Source organism: Solanum verrucosum, unplaced genomic scaffold (assembly GCF_900185275.1).
Source record: "Solanum verrucosum unplaced genomic scaffold, falcon-dt-bn FXZP01000117.1, whole genome shotgun sequence".
NCBI lineage: Eukaryota > Viridiplantae > Streptophyta > Magnoliopsida > Solanales > Solanaceae > Solanum > Solanum verrucosum.
This window is the reverse complement of record NW_026020014.1, coordinates 554,380-577,985: the sequence shown is the minus strand read 5'-3', so window position 1 is coordinate 577,985 and position 23,606 is coordinate 554,380. Positions and strand designations below refer to the sequence as shown.

General features: G+C 34.4%; 3 protein-coding genes across 4 annotated transcripts; 1 reads left to right on the top strand and 2 right to left on the bottom strand.

The window, feature by feature from the left end:
- Positions 1 to 66: 66 nt before the first annotated feature.
- On the bottom strand, positions 67 to 1,208 carry LOC125820654 (uncharacterized). The gene has a single exon (XM_049500069.1). It carries the CDS (start codon positions 888 to 890, stop codon positions 201 to 203), a length of 690 nt encoding a protein of 229 aa, XP_049356026.1. The 5' UTR covers positions 891 to 1,208; the 3' UTR covers positions 67 to 200.
- A 2,562-nt stretch (positions 1,209 to 3,770) lies between these two features.
- On the top strand, positions 3,771 to 4,908 carry LOC125820637 (60S ribosomal protein L37-3). The gene is made up of 4 exons (XM_049500051.1): positions 3,771 to 3,902; positions 4,001 to 4,136; positions 4,246 to 4,347; positions 4,653 to 4,908. The coding sequence occupies exons 1-4, from the start codon at positions 3,900 to 3,902 to the stop codon at positions 4,697 to 4,699; spliced, it is 288 nt and encodes a 95-aa protein (XP_049356008.1). The 5' UTR covers positions 3,771 to 3,899; the 3' UTR covers positions 4,700 to 4,908.
- Positions 4,909 to 7,540: 2,632 nt separating this feature from the next.
- LOC125820636 (uncharacterized) lies at positions 7,541 to 18,113 on the bottom strand. Of its 2 annotated transcripts, XM_049500050.1 has the most exons (16): positions 17,815 to 18,113; positions 17,466 to 17,600; positions 13,282 to 13,678; positions 13,007 to 13,184; positions 12,760 to 12,899; positions 11,516 to 12,677; positions 10,532 to 10,632; positions 10,262 to 10,406; positions 9,766 to 9,834; positions 9,635 to 9,680; positions 9,180 to 9,544; positions 8,916 to 8,995; positions 8,699 to 8,834; positions 8,015 to 8,264; positions 7,835 to 7,917; positions 7,541 to 7,739 (listed from the first exon to the last, which is right to left on the bottom strand). In XM_049500050.1, the coding sequence occupies exons 2-16, from the start codon at positions 17,575 to 17,577 to the stop codon at positions 7,605 to 7,607; spliced, it is 3,399 nt and encodes a 1,132-aa protein (XP_049356007.1). In that variant the 5' UTR covers positions 17,578 to 17,600; positions 17,815 to 18,113; the 3' UTR covers positions 7,541 to 7,604. The 2 variants fall into 2 exon arrangements, with proteins under 2 accessions (XP_049356007.1, XP_049356006.1); XM_049500049.1 differs by lacking the exon at positions 17,815 to 18,113 and having other exon boundaries at positions 17,466 to 17,741.
- Positions 18,114 to 23,606: the final 5,493 nt, after the last annotated feature.

Here is a 23,606-nt window from a genome sequence, read left to right as displayed (position 1 = left end):
CCAGCCAAAATATATATCTACTGAGTAGATTATACTCTGAATTACACAACCAAAATAGCAAAGAAATACACACAATCCTTGATCTTTTTAATTGATATTAACTGAAAAACAATGAGCAAACAGGAACAGAAGTAAAAGAGATGGGAATTGCACCACTACTCACAATCTTTGAGGCACACACAAACCATACTTGTTTGTTTCTAGAGCTTGAGAGGACCAAGTCTTCGCATTGAACTGTTGACAATAACTGATGGTTTTCGAATCGAGAACTCAGTGTACATGTCCATGAAGAATCTGTCAACAATGTCAACATAAACTGGGCTGTTTAGCAGAGTGTAGCATTGAAGCACTTCTTCTATATCTAGCACATGATCCATATCTTCTCCTTCCACCATTTCCAATTCCTCCATCTTCTTCAGTAAAGTGAGACTCCCTTTACTTGTGCTTCGTGTTAAGACTTCTCGCCCTTTCTTCTCATCTTCCTTTCTCCTTTCACTTTCTATGTCTTCCATACCAAACCGCACTGCAAGTTTCCTCTGGCTTTCGCTATAATCGCCATCAGCCATCCCTTGATATTTCCTTGCATTTTTGCTAGTGATCTTTCTCTCCTGAATCTCATTGTGATCAGGGTGATGCCATTGTTGATAGTAGTCCCTGTACAAGTCATCCAACTCCTTAACAGTAGTCTTTGGGATTCTTTTACTGCTTGAGAATCGTTTGCTGACTGATAAAAAGGGATTGAAGTGACGAGCAGTTTTAGGTAGCTTGTGGTGACCTCCAAATAGAAATGACTTGAGATTATGAGGAGTTTTGTAGAGGAAATTCTTAGTCTTTTGGATGGTTTTCTTAAGCAGCATTTGTGGCTCTATCTTGTTGTACGACTCCTCCATCTGATTTTTCTATCTGTGCAGCAAAAGATACTGCTATTAGCCTTGGCTCCTTTGAAGTTATAATTTCAAGAAGTTTAATATAGGGACAGACAGAGCTGATTTGCTCCTTTTTAGTTGAAGACAAAAAGCAAAAAGGGAATGAAATACAAGGGACACTTCCTTGCATTAGTTGTTCCTCCAGATATATTTTTCCCTTTCCATTATATTCATTATTCTGACCCTACCCTCTGTGCAGAAAATTTTCAAGTAAGGAGGGTATAAACAATAGAAAAGTAAAAAGCTAATTGTAGTTTTTGAGGGAATCAATGATCAAAAGGTTCTGAGGGCTCAGAATTGATGGTTCTATCCACCACCTAGCAGAAGGAGGATATTTAAAGCTTAGGCTGAAGTTGAGTTCTCACTCCGTTTCGTATTACTTTGTCCTAGTTGACTTGACACACCTCGAATAAACTTTAACTAGAGACGTATTTTCCTAAACTAACTTTATTAATGATGTTTTGAAATTCTAATTTTTGTTACTATTACTTTATATAGTTAATATGTAATGAATCCAAGTAAACTGAAATGGAGGGAATAGCATTCTTATGAATAATTAAACGTACGTAATTAGGGAATGGAATTTCAACAATGATCATTGTTATAAGAGAATGTTGAAGAGTGAGTTGGGTTGATATTTGATGTGATTAGTACATACAACTAAAGAACACCTAATTTTATGTCAATGGGACCTTAAGTAATAATGAGAAATGCTTTAATTAGCCACTAATCTAAGAGCTGGTTTTGGACCCCAAATCATTAAAGATTGGTAAATTGTGGTTGAAGAAGATAAGGGGCATAAACAGAAGAGATGATTGAAATGGTTGAGGAGATGAGGGCTCATTACATCAGTCTCTTTCCTACGGTTTTAACACTTGAATTCTTCAACATGCTACAATAGGCAGTGTCCACCTCAACAATAAATTCCTATAATCTGCTCGCTCTTGATACATTTCCCCCCAATGCTCTTATAGTTTATACGCTTTGAGGTAGAGGTAAGTTCTACATACACTTTATACTCTCCAGACGTCGCTTTGTGGCGGGAATACACCCGGATGTTGTTGCTCTTAATACTTTATATTTATATATATACAGTACTGAACAGTCAGCTCTCAATATGCAGTATTAGATCAGATAAATAATAGGTGTTACCAAAAGCCTAGCTAATGCAAACTCGAAGAAATGATGAAATAGATTTGCTTAATCACATTTTTCTCTGTACTACACCTAACAAGTTGAATTGCAGTGTTGATGGCATGTATTTTTGCTATATCCTGGTTGGAATCAGCATTTATAGATATTTTAAAAAATGATAATAATAAAGAATAATGAGAAAATGGTCCAAAACCCCTCCAACCTATACTCGAAATCCCAACTACACACTCCAACTTTACGGGTGTCATATCACCTCTGAACTATTTTAAAATGAAATATATAACTCCTGAAATGCTGAGTTGGCACAAAGAGTGCATTCACTCTCTTTGAGAGAGTGAGCTGACTATTTTTTATTTATTTTTCTTTTTGATCGTTTTTTCTCTTTCTTTTTTGATTGTTTTCTTTCTCTTTCTTATTGTCTAAACTATTTTCCTGATCTAAATTTTGTCATGGTCGGAGTTTGAAGATTTTCCGGCAACCTTTTTTGAATTCATCTCCTAATTAATTTTTAATCTTTGTAAATAATTAGTTTGTAATCTAAACCAAACCATCAAACTTTTTCTTCTCTTGATAAGGTTTTGTGTCTTTACATAACAATGTTCTTGACTTTTTGAAGAAAGATACTTCTTTTTCACCGTTGAATATAAATTCAACAACTTTATATACTAAAGAGGGTTTAGATTAAATTTATTTGTTATAGAAGACTAAACTTTGTATTCAATTTGATGGACAAGACAACAAATATTTTTTGGGTTAAAACTTTGAGCAGGTGAAGAAAGTAAAAGAGTTAGTGGTGAAGAGATGGAAGTGATTAAGGCGAAAACCAAGGATTAAATCTCTATTCAAAATTCGCCGCCGCGGATTGAAGAAAAGGATGGAGGAGGCGGCAAGTCTACATTTCTCTACAACTACACAAGGTAATTAAATCTTCAACAAAAAAAAAAAAACTCCCAAATTGGATTCAAATCCCTCAATATTATTTTAAATCGAAACTTTCACAAAGAATTAAGGTTGAAAAATAATTGAGGAAGAAATGATAAAGAAGAAGGAGAAAAAATAATTAACGAAGATTAATTGGTGAAAAACACGTGTCAGGCGCATGTGTTTCACCACAAGACACATGAGTGGTTATAGCGTTTTAAGGGGTTATTTATTTCATTTTTAAATAATTCATGTGGTGATAGGACACCCATGAAATTGGAGTGTGTAGTTGAGATTTCGGGTATAGATTAAAGAGATTTTAGACTATTTTTTCAAGAATAAATTCCGAAACTCTATATGGAACCACCTCAATTAATCATCTTTTTCTTTTTCCAGTTCCATGTTTTGAGTTGGTACTTTGTAGTGGTCCTACTATCTCTTTTTGAAGTGCCATTAATACAATATTTTGCGCCCACATGGGAGGTGTTTTTAACACTCAATAGCATGTGAGTATCAAAATATATCGTTTTCTTTCTTTTTTCTGTCTGAAAATTACAAGGTGGGAATCGAAATGACTGAGATACTAAGATTTTAAGAATCTCCAAATTAGTGCAATTTTTAATTCACAATTTTTTAAATTATTAGTTAAACGTATTTGTCATTATCCATTACTTCTATAAAAAAAAATTAAATAATGGATCTCATTATTCTTACGTATAGACGTTTTCCGGGCCAAGTAATAGAATAAATGGGCTCGGTAAGATACTAGGCCCAAAACACTTTTGGCCCACTTTAAGAACCCTAAAGCCCTTTCCAACTACGACGTATAAACTCTCTTATTATCGCCGAATCTCATCTATCTGAGGAAGACGCTAGGGTTTCTGCAACTGCACAGCAATGGTAAGTGTTACTCCATTACTCTTACTTCCCCACCTTTTATGCCTGCAAGAGGTGTTGATGTGCTAACCAATGTGGATTTTGTATTGTTATTATTATAGGGTAAGGGAACAGGAAGCTTTGGTAAGAGGAGGAACAAGACCCACACACTGTGTGTGAGGTGCGGTCGCCGCAGTTTCCATCTCCAGAAGAGCCGATGTTCTGCTTGTGCTTATCCTGCTGCTAGGAAGAGATCATGTAAATTTCTTTCTCTTACCGTATAATTTGTTTTGTATATGACGCTATGAAAACTTTCTTCTTAGTCCGATATATAATTTACTGTTATGTTGAATGAAATGGATTTCAGACAACTGGAGTGTGAAGGCAATCCGCAGGAAGACAACTGGTACAGGCCGCATGAGGTACCTCCGCAACGTCCCTCGCAGATTCAAGACCAATTTCAGAGAAGGTACACGTCGTATTATGGCTTGCTGTTATTTGTGATCTTTAGTTTCTGATTAAACAGTGATCCACATTGTATAATCCACTACGCTAGTGGAGTTTGTTTTGTAATTGAAGTAAAAAAAAAAAGTTCTGTGTAGTCTTTGCTTATTGAGCAAGAAGTATGTTCTCTGCATCTATTTTTGTAATTGAGTTTTAGAATTAAGTTCGTGTAGTCTTTGTTGATTTTCCGTGTCAGTGTCTTAGTAGTTTGTGTAGTCAAGGAGCTCTGAATTGTCTATGTTAATGAACTTCGAATTGCAATATGTTCAGGGACTGAAGCAGCTCCAAGGAAGAAGGGAACAGCAGCTTCTGCTTGAAGAGAGAGTAATTGAGGAGGGTACTTTTTTAATGGTAGCTTCATTTTGAAAGTATTTTCAAGTATCGAGGGCAAAGAAATTTGGGAAAGCTTATTTTTGTTGTTGATGTCCAGTCTAAATTAGAAGTACTTAACTTTTTGAAATGTGTTGTTGAAATTGACATTCTGATACAGAGTTTTGATTTTATTTATAAGCTGCTTTCTATTTTTGTTGCTGAATCTGAGTTTTTGAGTTCGTACCCACCCGTATCTGTTTTTTTTATTGCTCGTTGCAACTTACCCAATGCGTTGATGTTTTTCTTCTTGCATCTATTCTAGCTGATCACCCGCCTTTGTCCTTAGAACAGCTTTATGATGGATTATCCATCCTATTGTTTGAAGATTGCATTTGATATGTTCTTTTTCATTCAGCATGTTAATACCATTTTTTTGATGAGCGCTTGTGATGCCATGAATCGTAATGCTTACTGGGGAATGTATGTGTGGAGATAATAACCCTGGTGATTTCTTCCATCTGCGGTCTGCCTATGTTTTGGAAAGGAGAGTTGGTATAAGCCCTGGTAGGCCGAATTTCTGGGACTTCTCTTTCAGTTTCATTCTCACCTTTTGTAGCTACGTGCACTTTTAGCACGATCTCCCTTTGGATTTTGTGAACTCCGACCTTAACATTTCTCAAGTTAATTTGGTACATGACTGTTGTTTGGTCGTTACATATTCATATTTTAGTTGGAGTTTTTTTTTATCTTCTTTAATTAATTAATTGGAAAAGGGTCAAAATTGCCCCCGAACTATATGAAATAGACCATTTATACCCTTCGTTACATTTTGGGATAAAAAATGCCCCTGTTGTTATCCTAAGAGACCACAAATACCCTCTAGAGTTAACACCTCAATTTTTTGTTGATGTGGCAAGCCACGTGGGACTAATCCTTCCACCTAAGCGTTGCCAACTAGGATTCACTACAAAAGAATTAGACCTTTAGCGGCAACAACAGTCGCCACAAAAGCCCAGAAAATCGTCACTAAAAGTTTTTAACATTAAATTCTAATTTTGTGTTTTTTTCTTCATTGTTTTTAAAAAACCAAATATGATATCGATTAAGTAGGAGTTTGAAGACACTATATGTTTTATTTTTATGTCATATGTAAATGTATAATATGTACAATGATGCATTATATATATATATAGTAGGAGATTTGAATCGAAAAGTAATTTTGATTATTTTTTGTAAGAATATTGGATGTTTTTAATATGGATATTGCAAGTTATTTATTTTAGAAAATTAGGTCACAATCGAAAATTAATTATCATATTTTTTTGTTGAAAAAATAGATTTTACTAGCGAATGGTTGTTGGAGTCTTAGTCGCCACTAAAAATCACTCATAACCTTTAGTGGCAATATTTTGGGATTTTGTGGCGACTTCGTCGCCACTAAAAGTCAAGTTCTTTTGTAGTGAATCTTAGTTGGCAATGCTTAGGTGGAGGGATTAGTCCCATGTGGCTTGCCACGTCACTACAAAATTGGGGTGTTAACTTTTGAGGGTATTTGTGGTCTCTTGGGATAACCGTGGGGGTATTTTTTATCCCAAAATGTAATGGAGGGTATAAGTGGTCTATTTCGCATAGTTCAAGGGTAATTTTGACCCTTTTTCCGTTAATTAAATTAGCTATATGAATTTACATAAGTTGAAAGGTAACCATGGGGTTGTTTGGTGTGAGGGATAAAAAGAAATAGTCTAGGGATAAAATTTGGTGTCTTGGTTGTCAAAACTTATCCCATCAGGGATGGAATAAGTTATTCTATATACATGGTGGGATAGCTAATTTTAGTATAATTAATCTTATGGTATAACTTGTTTCCAACCAAAACTGTGCACATAACTGACTGTTACCATGCCTTGCTATCTGAGGTAGTGCTTAAGAGTTAAGGGTATTGTTTTCGACTTAGTTAACTGAGATCTGTTTGGTATTTAAAAAGTAAGGTTTTCAACAATGATATAAGTATTTCAAATGAAACGGTAGTGGTTTTCCGCACAAATCTTCAATCATGAAATAAACTTTATGCACAAATACATCTGACTTTCAAATACTCTTTTCCAACTTAAATTATGGATATTCTTGTTTTTCAATTGCAATCCAAATGTTGCCCAAAGGCTTACTAAATTTATACGTTTTGGCCTTCATTCCAGTCATTCACAATGTTTTTCAATTGTTAGGTTACTGTGAGCCTACCCTGTTTGATAATCTTCCAGTATGAATGAACTTGTATGTGTTAATGGCCAAGACGTTATAAATACTGCATACATGAAAACCTTTCATTTTCTACAACATACCAGTGAAATCTCACATGGTAGTAGAGTTTGGGGAGGTTACCTATTTATCTTCTATCCTAATTTACGACTTTCATACCCTCATATCTTAATATCATACCATTGGTTAGCTTAAGCTGCGCGTACCTTTGTTCTTCTATCAACGGAACTTCGCAATAAACTATGACACTCTGATTGTATGGCAGAACATATAATCAGAAAAATACAAAGTTGCTGAAGAATGTATGTATGCTATACTGATATTTACAAGGGTATTGGTCAAAATATAGTTTACAATCTTCCCAAAAAAAATATCTAATTTACATGTCCTCAAGGAAAATGATTCCAACTCAACTTTAACAGTTTGTGTTTCTAAAGAAAAATTTTCCACTCCGGTTAACAACTAGCGTACAAGACATGTATGCAAAAAATCGATTCCCTGGGAGTGCCAAAGGGAAAGAAATTTGTATGCAGAAATCAGTTCCCAGGAGGGACACGGCGAAAGAAGATACAAAAGAAAAAACTTTTTGGTTTTTTTTTTTTTTGATATAATTTTCTCCAAAAGATGGACTAACTGTCTCGAAATTCGCGCACACTAATCTATTTTGAGCTCTCCAAACTTCCTCTTCTCTTGATGCAATGTGTTGAATACGCCATCCAGCTCCGGGAAAGCAGACAGCAGTAGCAGTTCAACAAGATCAAGGACTAACAGCTTTAGACACACAGATGACTGTAAAAGAAACAGTGACTCAATTAGTAGAACAAGATGGAGATTTGAAAGGTTGTTATATTTAAAGCAGATTCTAACGGCACTGACTATATTACCTGGATGAAGTAATAAAGATCCTTTGCACATTGTTCATAATCCTTGTGACCAACTAGTCCGACAACAGCAGCAGGCGCTTTTTCTGTAAAAGGTTATCAGAGTAAATAATGGCAAATATTATGGATGATGAATGTTGAAATGGTCAATAGCCAATGGGACATGTTTTTTGGGTGACCTACCAATCATCAGCTCATATACAAGGTTAGCACGCTGTTCAGCTTCCTTCTGTTGCATCTCATCCAGTTTCTGGATATCCTCTACCGTTGGTGATGATGATGGAGTAGGTCGGTTTTGTGGAGAACCAACGATTGGACTGGCAGATGGAGTAGGAGGTTGGTTTGATGGAGAACCAACAGATTGACTGGCAGATGGTGTAGGACGTTGTCGACTTGGATGCTTTGTTATGAATATTCCATCAGGCCATAGAATCTACATCGAGCACAAAGAATGAGAACACTCAACACAGTATCTATAAGAACAACCAACACAGTATCATGAGTTATCCGAAACTACTTTTACAGGCTTCTAAGAAAAAGCATACACCACCACCTCTGTCATCTATAAAATGCACATATTTTATGAACACAGCATGCTTACTACTATAGCTTTTTCTCATAAAGCAAGCTTACAAAATTAGCCTCCCACCCCCACCCCACCCCACCCCACCCAAAACAAACGGAGAACATAACATAAGAACCAAAAGATATCAATAGGAGGACAGCAAATTGTTTGATTTAGCAACTCCTGGAAAATTAAAAACTATTATTTGGGATGGTATTAATTGATTAAATCACAACTAGGAATTCAAGTTGATTTGTTCTTATCAGCTTGAGAAGGAAAAGCTACAAAATTGTGACACTTGCCTGCTCAATACGTCTAATGCCTGCAGCAACTACTGAACCCCTGCGCAGATGCTGGATTTTCCCAATCAGCCAGTCATCAAATGCATCACCCATTCCCAATTGTAAAACCTGTTTCGCCACCCAGAATGCCTTTCTCCTGGTAGACACCCCAAGAAGTTATAACAGAAATGAGTAATCAATGAGGTCCAAGTGCATAATAGTTTGACAAGAATAATACCTGATCCATCCACCATCTTGGAGCTGAAAAATGACATCAACCAGGTCTAGAACTGGTGCACTTACCTGTGGAGGCACCCACTACAGTAAAACAAAAAAAGAGGTTCAAAAACATCTCAAAGGCAAAAACTACCTGTGATTCTTTTAAAAAAAAAATAGTAAACTACATGTAATTCTTACTAGAGAAACCAAAGGAAAAGGCATCATAAAAAAAAGGTAACTTGCATATCTTTCAATCTCACTAACTCAAGTCAGTAGCAGCTACCTCTACGGGAAGGGAGGAATCAACAGGAGCATCAACAAAGGAATCGGATGATCTATGTGAGGCATGTGAATTAGTTTCAACTGATTTTAGCGTCGTTCCTGTGGCTTGGATTGGAACTTTATTTGTTTGTACATTGTCGGAGCCACTACTTGAATCCTCAAAAGCTCCTTTGGTGGGTCTTTTTGGAGGGGACAGTGTGACATATTTTTTGCCATATCTTGATTCATCCACCACAGGATGATGCATCAAGACTCGCTCCTTCCTTTCAGCATCATGCTCTGCCGTGGAGAATATGATATCAGTTCTTGGGCCAATCTTGGGCAGAGGTTCTTTATTTACTTTGTGTACTGTATCATCCAGGTTAACTGAAAGCCAATAACAAGAACCATTTACGATTAACATAAAAATTGAAATGCAACTTTCTGGCCCCTAGCCATGCCAACTAACTTACTTACCTGGTAATGTATCGATTATGGAAAGGGAATTCGAAAAGCTATATGTCTGCACAACAATTTACAAGATCAATGCTCTGTATTCAAAGAATGTATCCAAAGCTAAAAGAATAGAAAATCAATAATCTTTTAACCTGCGAATCAACACTGAGGAAGTCCCAAACCTCAATGGAGTTGGAAACACTTGGGAGCTGCAGCAGTTTCTGTGACAAAACCAGAAAAACCGAATCAAATGAAAATTAAAGATAACACCTAGGGGATAAAAGGAAATAAATTTAACTGCAAGGAGAAAAAGTGAGCACAATAGTTAAGAGAGAATAATAAAGGTCCAATTTCACGATATTCTTGCTTTTTGAAGCTTCCCATGACATCATATATCACCGTAACTAGTCATATTTCATCAACTTCAGGAAGAGAAGAAATTATTTTCAGGGAACATGGAAGTTAAATACAATCAAAGAATTAAGACCAAGATAAATATACAACAACGAGAAGAGAAACAGTATGAGGTAAGAACATAAGTACAATACTGTGATATCAAAGAGAACTCTAATAAATAACAGGACTCTGTTATAGATCAGAAAGAAATAGTCGAAAAACATTTCTAGATGCCATCTGTTAGAGCATCACCTTCATATATTCTTTAAGAAATTTGCATCGTTCTCGAATGACTTGAACATCCAGACCTGTAGAGAGAAAATGTTTGGGTGGCAAATGAAGATTGTACTCAGGATACTCCTTAAGACGTCTGTGTAGCTCCTCAAAATGACGAAACCTGTCACAAACAACAGCAGAAGTAAATTACACACGGGACAGTAGGACATGTTGAGATAATATTCGGGATAAGAAGGTGTTTTGACATTCACAATAATGATAAAAGCAAAGGTTACATAACGAGACCTTCTTTTGATGGACCAGCTATGATTGTTCACGTCTGTAACAGATAAGGAATAAATGGCAAAAGTTTTTGAGCCACTCTTTACAATATTGGCACTCAAGACCTGCAACACAGGAAGGGAAACATCTGTGGATGTCCAAAGCTACGAAAGTAATTCATAAAGGGTATGTTTGGTACGAAAGAAAATCTTTCCCACAGAAAATGTTTTTCAGGAAAATAAGTGGTTCTCTAATTTATTTTCACGTGTTCGGTTGGTAAATGGAAATCATTTTCCAGAAGATATTTCAAATGTTTGGTTGACCGTTGAAGAGGAAGATACTTTCCACTCTTTTGGTTGTAAGGAGTAAAAGAGTTCCTATTTTGTTTTTATTTAAAAATGTCTATATAAAAAATTAAAGAGAGATTATTAGTAATCTATTAAAACTGTCTATATAAAGTAAATTAATAAAATTATAATGGAGGAGCACTAATAATTATAAACCTCAATTTCGTTTTTATAAGAAACTATGGAACTTTATTTTCAAATATGGACTTGAATTCAAACAGCTAAAAATAAAAAAATAATTGGAAAACAATAAGGAAGATGAGTTACTGTTAAGTGTACCAAGACAATATAAATCAAAAGCATCAAATAGCTGTATGATAAAATGGAAACAAGACCTGTTACCATCGACTTTGTAACCTTCTCTGGATTTTTTCCATCAGAGAAATTGGGGTGGAGGAGGGGAAAGAAATCGGGAGTGTACCGCCAGAAAATCCGGTTGTGTAATGCTGGTGGTTTGAACATGAAAAATGACTTCCCTAGGTATGCCAGGGAAGTTATTTTCAGTTTTTTGAGGAAAATGTGATCTTGGGAAATATATTTCTGAAGCATTTACCAACCAAACATGGAAAAATTGGGGAAAAGAAATTCTGAAAAATGTTTTCCTCCCTACCAAACACACAAAGTGAAGTTTATGTAAAAAGGATGGCAATCACTTCTGTACCTCACATGTTAACTTCAAAAAGGAATCAGCAATTATAGAACTTTTAACAGAATTAGCATCCATTTTCTGATTAGCGAGAACGCTGCTTGACAAAGAAGATGATGATGCATTGGTGCCACTTGAAATTCTACCAGGCATTTCTGAATCAGAGTGATCGCTCAGAGCATCTGGTTTCTCATTATCTTTAGAGTTTAATATATCATGTCCATCCCCTAATAAGAAGCTCGATCTTTGAATCTCTTGCCATACATGCTCTGTTTGGCTACTTGCTCTGGATTTTTTCCTCGCAGATGGTACTTTATTTAAGTGCTTAGAGCGAATATGACCTTTGCTAGCTTTTCCCTTTCTTGTCTTATGACCAGCATTACTTTCAAGTGGATGATGAATATGATTGATATTCCTTCTATTTTTTGCATCCCACACTTTATTACCAGGAGAATCAAGACCTGTCACACTAATAGGTTCCTCATCATCAGTAGTGTAAGAACTAGTGCTCTCTGATTCGACCTCATCTGAGTTGTGCTCATCTTCCTCTTGATATTGAAAAGGTTGGGTATTAGCATTCAAATAATGGTTCACGTTAACCTTATTTTCCCTCTCACTCTCTTTCTGTCTTAGCATTCCCTTCAAGTGCTCCTGTGATTTAGGTGCCCCTAGCAAAGAATTCTGTTGGAGTGAATCTGATGCTAGATTGCCCTCTTCCTTCCTTTTATAGTTTCTTCCTTTTGTCCACATGTTGTCTAAGTTCTCTGGAGCCAGGGTTTCAGTCTTTCGACGTGACACCAAATCTAGCATTTCACCCCACTCTCCTCCAGAGCGGTGTTTCTGGAGACCTCTCCCATCATCTGTGTTGGTTTGTGACGGCAAAGAACTCCAAGAACGAGTAGACCGTGTATCAATCGAAAGCAAAGGATCCTTTGACAAATCTGATCCATTCCCATTGTTCATCGTATTATTCTCCATAGTATCATTAGTTTGGTCCCTTCTAAACTGAACAAGTTCGAGACCCTTCGCAGAAGAATCCAACACCCCAGAAAAATGATCTGCTGATACCTTTTCAGATACACTTGGACTTGATTGCTGTTCTGTTTGAGCTGCAGTAGGTCCTTTATCAGCCTTCTTTAAGGAAATAGCTAGAGATTCAATCCTCTCGTTAATGAACCTGACAATATTTTGGTGATATATTAAAGTACAGAAACAAGGGTTATGAGGCTACAGGTAGCAAGATGCAAAGGAATAGTTACCTAGGGTTAACTAAATTCAGTACTGGCCGTATCACAACGCAAGCAAGAAGCTCCCTCACAATGTATCGAAATAAAGAGCACTGCAAGTCCTCTGGTCTGAACGTGAACGAAATGAGACCATCCATAAGATGCTGGAGAACCTGCAGATAGAGAAGAAAATGGTGTAAATGAGAAGAGACAATCCTAAATTAAAAGTACTATAGAACAATTGATTATTGATTTTGTTAAGATAAAAGAATGAGATTACCTTGTGTTCAGCTTCTGGAGAAAACAAAGCCGGATGTAACTTGTCATCTGCAGCCAGCGTCAGTTTAAGTTCCAGATCTCGCTCTTCTATAGTCAAGGATCTTGAATTCTTTTTCTCAATCCTCAATTTGCATGTACGGAACAGTTCCAAATGAGTGCATATTAGACTGACAATATCCCTGCATGATCCCAATGAATGACTTCCTTAAGGATATAATATAACATAAGCTAAAGAGGAAATATGTCAGTAGCATCCTGTAACAACAATTTTGAAACCTTGTTAAAAGATCTATAAGATTGATGGATCTCATCCGACATGAAATTTCCCCTAGCACGCCATTCATGATCTGCACAAGTTCCTCTGGCCCCTGTCTATCAGAAGTAATATGGCAGTACCAGAGATCTGTCACCCACTCAGAGACTATGTGTCTGGTGAAGTGGTCAATTGCATCTTCCACAACAGGTGAATCTACTTTTTTCCTCCAATCAGACTTCTCATTAACTGTTCTTGGACCGTCTAACAGTTTCTTCTGAATAGTACTATTTAATGAGGATGACTTGCTTTTATATGTAGCAGCTTTTATTCGTGCATCAAAGTCCAGAGATAGATAGCGAAGCATAACAATTAGGAGAGCAGCAGCAGGCAAGTTGATAAAAACTGAAGAGCTCGTTACTGCAAGTGAAAAGTACAGCAAAAATGTCAAAGGAAAGAATAGAAACAGAAAAGGCATATCGACATTCACCCAAGATATACGTTAAGATCCAAAAGGAATGTCAAAAACAATAAAGTTGAAGTGTGCAATTAATGAAAAAATGACAATCAACAGATACTGCAAAAACCCAGGCTCCCAGTCAAGCTGAATACTCTTATAACAATAAATTCTGAATAGAGTATCTCTGTCGAGATACATGCAAGATTAATAACAACAATAACCACCTGATTATGTTTACGGAACATCACATGCAGAGTCTTTTTGGGGAAGAATCACTTCGTGTGGGGCCTCCCATGTGAGGTCTCCTAAATCTTTCATATAAAACTAGGTTCTTCATCTTCTCTTAAGTTCATTTATTGAACCTACATCATTACTCATCCACATATAGCAGAAGAAGGACAAAAAGATTATTTTTTTTATCAGGGACTCGTTGCAATAGATTTGTGCAAACCAAAAGGCTTTGCTATGATAGTCATGCAAAGGACAGACTGTACGACTTGACACCTACATAGAGCTGAAAGCTTCTAAGGAAGCAAATATTGCCATAACTAAGAATCAAGAAATTTAATAATGGGACTTTTCTATTTTACATGGCGCACCTTAAGCTTATCGAGGACATGACCTTAGATAGGGCGTTTTGGAGGTCGAGGATTAGGGCAGAAGGTTAGTAGGTAGTCGAGTGTTATCTCCGTGCATTCCAGTAGATTAGTAATAATCTCGTAATTTCTGCCCTTCGATTTCTGTTTAATACCTATTGTTCTTTGTTTCGGTTATCACATTATTTTGATATTGTTACTAATGCCATGTAATAATTTTGTTAGTATTTGTTATGTCTGCTTTGTGACTGTGTGTTATTTTTAACATTGCTTTGTTATGAGTTACTTGAGCCGAGGGTCATTTGGAAACAACCTCTCTAAATCTTCATGAGGTAGTAGTAAGGTTTACGTATACCCTACCCTCCTCACACACTACCTAGTGGGATTACACAAGGTATGTTGTTGTTGTTGGCTTTGCTATGTATGTGAACTTTTATGTTTCGTAGGGAATCTTAGTCTTGCATTAGCTCGACTAGAATTAGATGTAACAATATTACAAGATTGTGTTATTTTTATATATAACAGGGGTCTTTGGACAACTTCCGTGCATTTCGATTGTTCTACCGAGTATTTGCATTTTCTCACCAACATAGGTATGATAACTTTTCCCAACAAGACTTAGATAGATGGAAGGAAATTAATTAAAGACCAATATTAATCACAAACCAACTTGTATGGAACGAAAGTGTAGTTATTATTATTGTTGAGTAGTAGTGGATCCAAACCCTAATATCTCAAGATCTCCACTACAATTTTATCGACGACTACGACTTAGGTGCAAGTCATATACTTTTGGAAGTTGTATTAATAACTATTCTACAACACCAAAGAAGTAGAAGATCACATCGCCAAGATCTCCTATCCCCTCCCGCATGTCGATTGTAACAAGGTAAATCTTGAGCAACATTTAAAAGATTATGGTTTCTTTGGATACATTTAAAGGATATTCCACTTGTGGACATCCAATAATAGCCTTTGATCAACTCCCATTCAAATAGATTGCTTCCATATTCATATTGAGGACATGTTTAATGAGAGAAAAAAAAATACATGTGTGACACAAACATACCATAACATGGTGTAGAAAGAGTTATCCACATCCCTAATCACGTAATTTTGAGTAACTCGCAAATCGAGAAGAAAAAATGTAGTTTCCTTTAATCCCTTTTAGTTCCATGTTCATGATTGTCAACTTGTATCTTTTTAAGAATTGTCTTTCAAAACGTCGCAAAGACAATTTCTTATGTAGTCTCACAAAGCATCTTACTTCTCTTGTTGGTTCTATTTGTAACTACTCAATTGTAAGATTTCATATCCATTGGATAAATCTTTAAGGGTCTTGAACAGTTAACCAACCACATAAACTATACAAGAATTGGTGAAAAAAATTGTATGTATCATAATAAAAACAACACCAGTCATGCAATTGATTTTCAGTCATTAAGAATTTCTTTCCGAAAGTGTAATTGTCTCCACTTCTTTTGTTTACCTGTGTGGAAGTTTCATCTAGAACATGCACCCACTAATGTTGCACTCTAGAAAGTATTTTCAATGTAGTCCGATGTCATGAACTTTCACCCTCTTTATCTCCGGCCTCTTAAGCCAATGGATGCACTCTTCTGGAGAAATTCATCGTAAAGTGGCATATTGATTAATGTGAAAAATGCAAGGACATTTTCATATTCCCTCAAACTCACTAATCCTGGTTATACATGAAGAAGATACAACAATCCAACATTAAGTTTCTAAACTATTATACAGGTCATGAGTTTGGTAGTTTAAAGCTTTATTGGGTAAATTTTTTTTTTTTTTTTTTTGATAACCGAGAAATCCGTCTGTGACCCGCCCTTTGGACCAATCACAGCCTTCTAAACTCGGTGGATAATAGGAATTTATTGGGCAAAATTTAAAAGCGCTTTCAGTAACTTAATGAGCTTTTAAAGTGTCACGATCCAAGCCCATGACACATATTGTCTGCTATGGCAACAGACCTTACAGATTTGCCTCTTCGGCTACGCTATCATCAAGCCTAAACGCACACACACTATGTGAACGTTGACCCACTCTCATCGACCTATCCTCTATCATGGGCATCACATAAAACCCACCTTATGGACTCAGCGAGAACACTGAGGTTTGCCCCACCATTGTACTGAGGAAGTGTCAGGCTCTGATCCCATATTTGTCATGACTCAAGCCCATGGTACATGCTGTCCACTTTGGTCCAACAGACCTCAAGGATTCGGACTACATCATAATCGAACCAAAACATTAAAATGTGAACTTGTACTATGCCTTACGATGCTCGTCAGTTTCCTCTCCCATTCTGATGTGGTAATTTCCAAATGTGTCATGTGCAATCCTTCTTCAGAAGCTTGCCACCCTTGAAGCATGTCAATCCTTTTCTTGACCCTCCTTGTCGGCCCACCCTCCGTCATGGGCGTCACATAAGTTTGAAAAACAAGCTTACAACATTTCTCAAATTTGTTGAGAACTTAATTAGCTAGTCTTCCAGCTTCCTTGTTAAGTCTTATTTGCAAGTTTTTTAAAAACAGTTATCTATTTCATTCATGAGACCGAGATCTAAATTCTCAAGTCAAATCCTGACCAGATATCTCTGATTCTTTTTTTCTTTTCATTTTTTCTATTTTTATATAAGTAATGAATGGACAACTTTCCTTTAAAGTTGTTCCAAGTGTTTGCCAACTAACATTTGGTTATCTAATTGTGTGTGTCAACAATGCACAGCAATTACAGATATAGAATAATGAATGATATTTTAGATGAGTAAATATGTGTGATATGCAGGCAGAAAATCAATCCACTCACATACAACTTGTAAATAGTTACCTCTAGTAAGCAGTAACATACTCACATCTATTACCATTCCGGTACAACTCGTGCCCTGCAAAGATTTATTCCTGAACCATATCTATTTAAAATCCTAAATTCCTGAACTAGAAATGGTTGTTAGCTAGTATTAATTTCTTTCAAGGCTGCAATAAAAAAGACACTACACACAGCAAAAAAACACTGTTCATAAGTCAATTTATAACTTTAATTGATAGCTCATCCAAACAAGTAGGAGGAAAATTATATTCAATCATCATCAGCAAAAACTGGAAAAAAAATAATTAAAGTAGACACTCACGAGACATGATATACGAAAGTCCAATGACACATAGGAGCAAGATTACAATCCGCTTTTTAGCTTCTTCAATGAGGTCCCGAACCGTCATGGCCTGCCCTTGGGTGGTGCTCATGTCGGACCTCCCCTGATCAAACCCTTCACACCACCACAACAACCTTCAATCCAATTCACAATAAACAGAAACAGAACTCAACCAATTCAACTTCTGAATTTCCCAATTCTCATCAATTGAAACAGCAACAAATCGGCCCACATTCTCATTCGCATAAGATCACGCTGTAGAATCAACAAAACACAATCCCAATGTAATGAAAATGAATAAGCGAAGATTGATAGGTTTTGGAGGTACCAGTGATGTTTTCTCTCTCTAGAAAAAAACTTTTTCTCGCTCTAACTTCTCTGTAAGCGAAATGTTCAACTGAATGGGAGTGGTGCAAGTTTAACTAGTGCTTCAAAATTTTTGATTGATGGCGTGAAGAAGAGGAGGGAACGCCGCGTGGGGAATGGGGGGGAGTGACGGGATCGTCCGGTTTGATTGATTCGAAACTTGAAAAGGGGCAATAAACGTGTCATGTGTCTATTTTCGTCATTTCACACCTTGAATTCTGTTGGGCAATAACTCATGCTGATTTGTCCCAGAGAGAAATGCTCATCCTCGCTTAGATGCATGTAATCTAATGGTAAATTTCTAGTGACAAATTAATTGGAATTTTACGATCCGGACCTTTTTCCCTCTACTTTGGCTGCGCCATAGCAGAGAAGAGCAACAATTATGGCACATCCGAGTTTTGGATTTGAATTTTATAAATTCTATTTTTAGATAATGAATTCAAGCATACGACTTAGATTAGAATATAATTTTAAATAATTTGATATATCATTTATATAACTCTTCTTTCTTGCATTGATTACTTTCTTTTTTAAAAGATTTTTCAAAGTAATTTCATTTTATGTAATTTTAGATTTATATTATATCTTTTATCGCTTCGCTCACAATGATTAAATATCTATAATTTTGTTTTGAAGGTTGAGCTAAGCATCTCGAACAACCTTCTCATATTTTATTTTTGATATGTGCTATTTTACCTTATATTGAATGTGATTGTTTTTTATCTTATTTATAATTTTGTATAAGCACATATTCATTATAAAAATATTGTGAACTGTTGCCTTTTGTGCTATTTGTTATGGAGCTAAGTAGCACAAATACTACTTAAATGGAAAGGACCATCTTTATTTGTCCATTTACCTCTAAACCAAACAATACATTGCTAAGTAACAATCACATGTGTATGTTAATATTAATACTACTGATTGATAGAGTAGTTATGATCCTAATTTGTATGATAGTGCTCAAAATTGATGATCACTTTCCTTTTGGACGAAGTTGCTCCAGTTAAAGCCTGTTTGGTTATGCAATATGAAATTATGAGATGGAGTTAAAGTTTTGTTTAGACATGTGATTTAGAATTTTTGTGTTGTACATTTTTTCATAAACATAAGAATCTCATAAGTTGTAAAACTATTAAAATAGTCTCAATTATTTATTCTATCTTATCAAATAAACAAAAATTTATAAAATTGCATAATAAATTATTACTATATCAATTAAAAATAGTCATATTATTTAGGGGTGTGCATTCGATTTTTCGGTTTGGTTTTATACTATTCAGTTTGAATTTTTCGATTTTTGGTTTTGAAGAAGTGTAACTCAATCCGAACCAAAATAAATTTGGTTTGGTTTGGTTTTTCCCTTTTTGGTTTGGGTTTTTTCGGTTTGGTTAATCGGTTATGTCAATAATTAGAAACATAACAAAGTTATATTTTCAATTTTTAAAAAATTATATATATATTGAAATTCTTAAATATACTTTTTAATATAAATCACAAGTAAAAAGTAAAACACAATACTTAAAAGTATATCAATTATAGATGTCCAAACATAAAAAAAAAAAAAAAAAAAAAACTAAATCATAATGAAAATAACTAAAAAGGGACAAAAGTGGTTAACTCCAACTTAATTCTAAACATATAATATATATATATACATATAATATAATTTGGTTTTTTCGATTTTTTCGGTTTTCATTTTTCTAAATCCGAAACCAAACCAAAAAAACAAAGTAAATTATAAATCCAAAACCAAACCAAAAATCCAAAAAACCAATCCAGATTAGAATTCGGTTTAATTTGGTTTGTTTTTTCGGTTTAATCCAACTAGTGCACACCCCTACTATTATTTCTCCCCTTTTTCCTTATTCCCTCCAAGTCCGATTGTTTCTCTCTTTTCTTCCTACTCCCTCCAAAAAAAAAATTGTTGCCGACGTAGCTCTAAAAAAATACATAAAAAAGCCATTCAAATGCTTCAGTTGTTTCTTCATATAAAAGGGCAACACCAAATACAACCATCTCCTTATGATTATTTAATTCAAACAAACAATGCCAATGGACGATACTCCTTATTTGTTCTATATGTTGTGTCAAACGGTACAACTTCTTCATAAATCTGAAAATTCCTTATCATTTTAGCATCATCCCAGAAAATATTTGTTATCAAACCATCAGCATCTAAATGTAGAGAAAACCGAAAAGAGAGAAACAATCAGATTTGGAGGGAATAAGGAGAAAAGGGGAGAAATAATAGGACAATTTTTTATTGATATAATAATATATTTATTATGTAAACCAGGGTTAGGGATATATTTTAATTAATTAAATTTTAGCCATTAAATCTGATCTATGTCATATGTCATTAATCAAGACTAGAACTGGAGAAAATGGAGACAAGAGAAATGGAGAGGAGCCGGATCCACTAAATATAGATGATTTTTTTTTAATTAAACATTAAAGTAGTAGTAATAAATTTGGTTGATAAATAAATTTGATAAAAATAATGAATTTGATGAATATAAATGATAAAATAGGAATTGAATTTAAAGTAATAATAAATTTTATGTTGGTGAGAATAATAAAATTTAAAAAGTAAAAATATGATTATAAATTTTATTTACTTATGAAATATATGACTAGTAGATATAAATGTGGGATTGTTTTAACAAAATATAAACTTGTGGGTCAATTTTTGTATTTAAAAATCCCAAATCATGATATGGAATTCCCAAATCATGATTTTTGGAGCATATGAGATTTTATCTCACGATATGAAATCAGCGTGAAACCGCATGTTCAAACACTGATTCCATCTCACAATTTCATATTGTGCTACGGAGGCGGACCCACCTGTGCCCTCGAGGGTGCATGTGCACCCGTTAACTTCGAAAATTATGTGTATATGTGTATACATATATACTTTGAGTTAAATATATATTTTATTAAACATTCTAAGACACTTAAATTATTTGATTGAGCTGATTTAGGTGGATACTTTGATGGGAGAGATTTGGATTCAAATCCCATTTTATCTCGTGATATGAAATCAGCGTGAAACCGTATGTTCAAACGCTGATTTCATCTCACGATTTCATATTGTGATACGGAGGCGGACCCTCATGTGCCCTCGAGGGTGCACGTGCACCCATTAACTTCGAAAAATTATGTGTATATGTGTATATATATATACCTTGAGTTAAATATATATTTTATTAAATATTCTAAGATACTAAAATTATTTGGTTGAGCTGGTTTAGGTGGATACTTTGATGGGAGAGATTTGGATTCAAATCCCATTTACAACTTTTTGTGTTTTTATTTTTCATTTTTATTTGTGAAGCTTAATAATATCGAATAAAATAAGTGGATGACTAGTTTTGAACCTACGACCTCATAGTGTAAGGTGAAATTTAGAACCATCAATCTAGAAAGCAAACTTTATTTAACAAGGTTATTTAATTCATGTTTATACGTTAGTACATTAGTTTTATATTTTTTATGTTTAATAAAATTATCATATGAATTGGTATTGGGTGACATACTTTAAGTAACGTGCATTGGCTGTTGGTGATGCACCTGTGTCGTCTTCGAATCCTGAGTTCACCTCTATCGTGATATGATATCGCATGGATAAACATCTACTTAGTTTTAATGTCAAGCTCTCAGAAGCCATACTTTAAAGAGAATGCAACAGATTTTAAGATCATTAAAATCAGTTTACACTTCATAAGCACTTCCTCAACGTGCACTTATATAATTTTTCTCGTCTCAATTTATATGATATAACTCAAAATTTGAGGGTTAGATTTTCTTTTTTTGAATTGTGCATTCCGACATACAATAATATTTCTTAAAAATAATTTACACAATTAGAAAGTAACATGCAAGTATTGTAGGCCATAAGAATAAATAATTTAAAATATATAAAAGACATACAAATAAATTATTGTTTACCCCAAAAATGTATTGTTGAATTTGTATGTAAGATATAAAAGACGCGTGAATTGAATCGATCAAGATAACGAATTGAATAAGTAAGTAAAATTATAAAAAAGAAACAAAGAGAAGACTAAATGAATAAATTTTTAAAAAATCAAGCAATTATAACATGTATTGGTCTAATTCCAATGATATATATTTGATGAAACTGATCCTGAACAAGCGTAATGAATATCAGAATTGACAAATATACAATGACATTAATAAGTGACCGTCTTTTCATAATATAACAACACGACACACACTAAATCTTTTGATCCTATCACAAAATATAAGCACAACACCCAAAAAGCCACAATGGTTATCGATATACAGTAAAGATTAAAAGATTGACGATAGTGATCATAGTTATTGATGGTTGTAGTAATTACAATCGTTGGTGATGATAATTGTAAATGATGGTAAGTGATAATAATAATTGGTTGCATATAGTGATTGATAATTGTGATAATTACAGCTGAAAATAATGGTTGTGGTGATGAATAATGATGGTGATGATAATGATGAACAACTACCAATATAGTACTGATGGGTGTTAGTGCCGGTGAATTGATGAAATTAATAACTACTACCATCTTTAACAATAAACATCTCAATGGTATTAATAGTTTTTATTACATACTCTCTCTATCCCTAATTACTTGTCCATTTTTCCATTTTTAGTTGTTCCTAATTACTTGTCCATTTTGACAAATCAAGAAAGACTTGAAAATCTTAAGTTTTTAATTCACCTACTTCATAATTAATAGGGGTAAAATGATAGACTCACTATGTCAATTATTGTTTTCTTAATAGGTGTGTCAATTTGAAAGTGAACAAGTAATTAGGGACAGAGGAGTAGTAACTATTTAGACTCATTATAAATGGTTGTAACGATGCTTGATAATTAAAATTTGTATTATAAATATTCAGTTTTAAAATAATAAATAAACTTAACAATAACACCTAAATAATTAAAATTAAAATCTTTATTAAATGAAACATATACATGGGAAAATGACAAAAAATAAGTTGCACCCTGCAAAAATTAGAAGAGAATACAAGGCTACAAATATTTTCTTGGCGAAGGTTCATGGTCGTTCACCAACTCGACAGAAGCCAAGAAGCCTTCTAAAGGGCAGCTGTAATCTACTACTATCAACAAAAACTCAATTTGTTAGGAATAGAGAGATCTAGTGTATACTATTGTAAATAATTTTCGTATTATTAATTTTTTAAACTTGTTATTATCACGATTATATTTTATAATAACAATAAATTATAACATGTTTAGTGTAACTTAATAAGTAAGGATATAGAGAGGTGATATGTATATAGTCTTATTCTTATATTCAGAACAAATGGTATGTAGATAATCTTATCCTTATCTTCAGAACAAAAGTAGAAATATCGTTTTTCTAAAACACACTCGATTCAAATAAAATATATTAAAAATAAAGTATATAAAAATAAATGTTAAGGGATCTCCTCCATCTGATTCTTTCTAATCGAGCTCGTCGCACATGATTTGCCTAGTTCAATTTACATCTTTTGTATCGTTTGTGAGTATTGTGCAGGAACAAGGGCATAACACCTATGAATTTTTCTAGGATTTCCAAAAAAAAAAAAACACAAAAAACAACGAAGAATAAAACAAATAGCAATAAGGAGACAACATGTATGATGTAACACTAAAACTAAAAGAATAAAATTGTATTATAATAATTATTATTATAAAAAATTAGATAGACAAGTATAATGTGTTTATTTTAA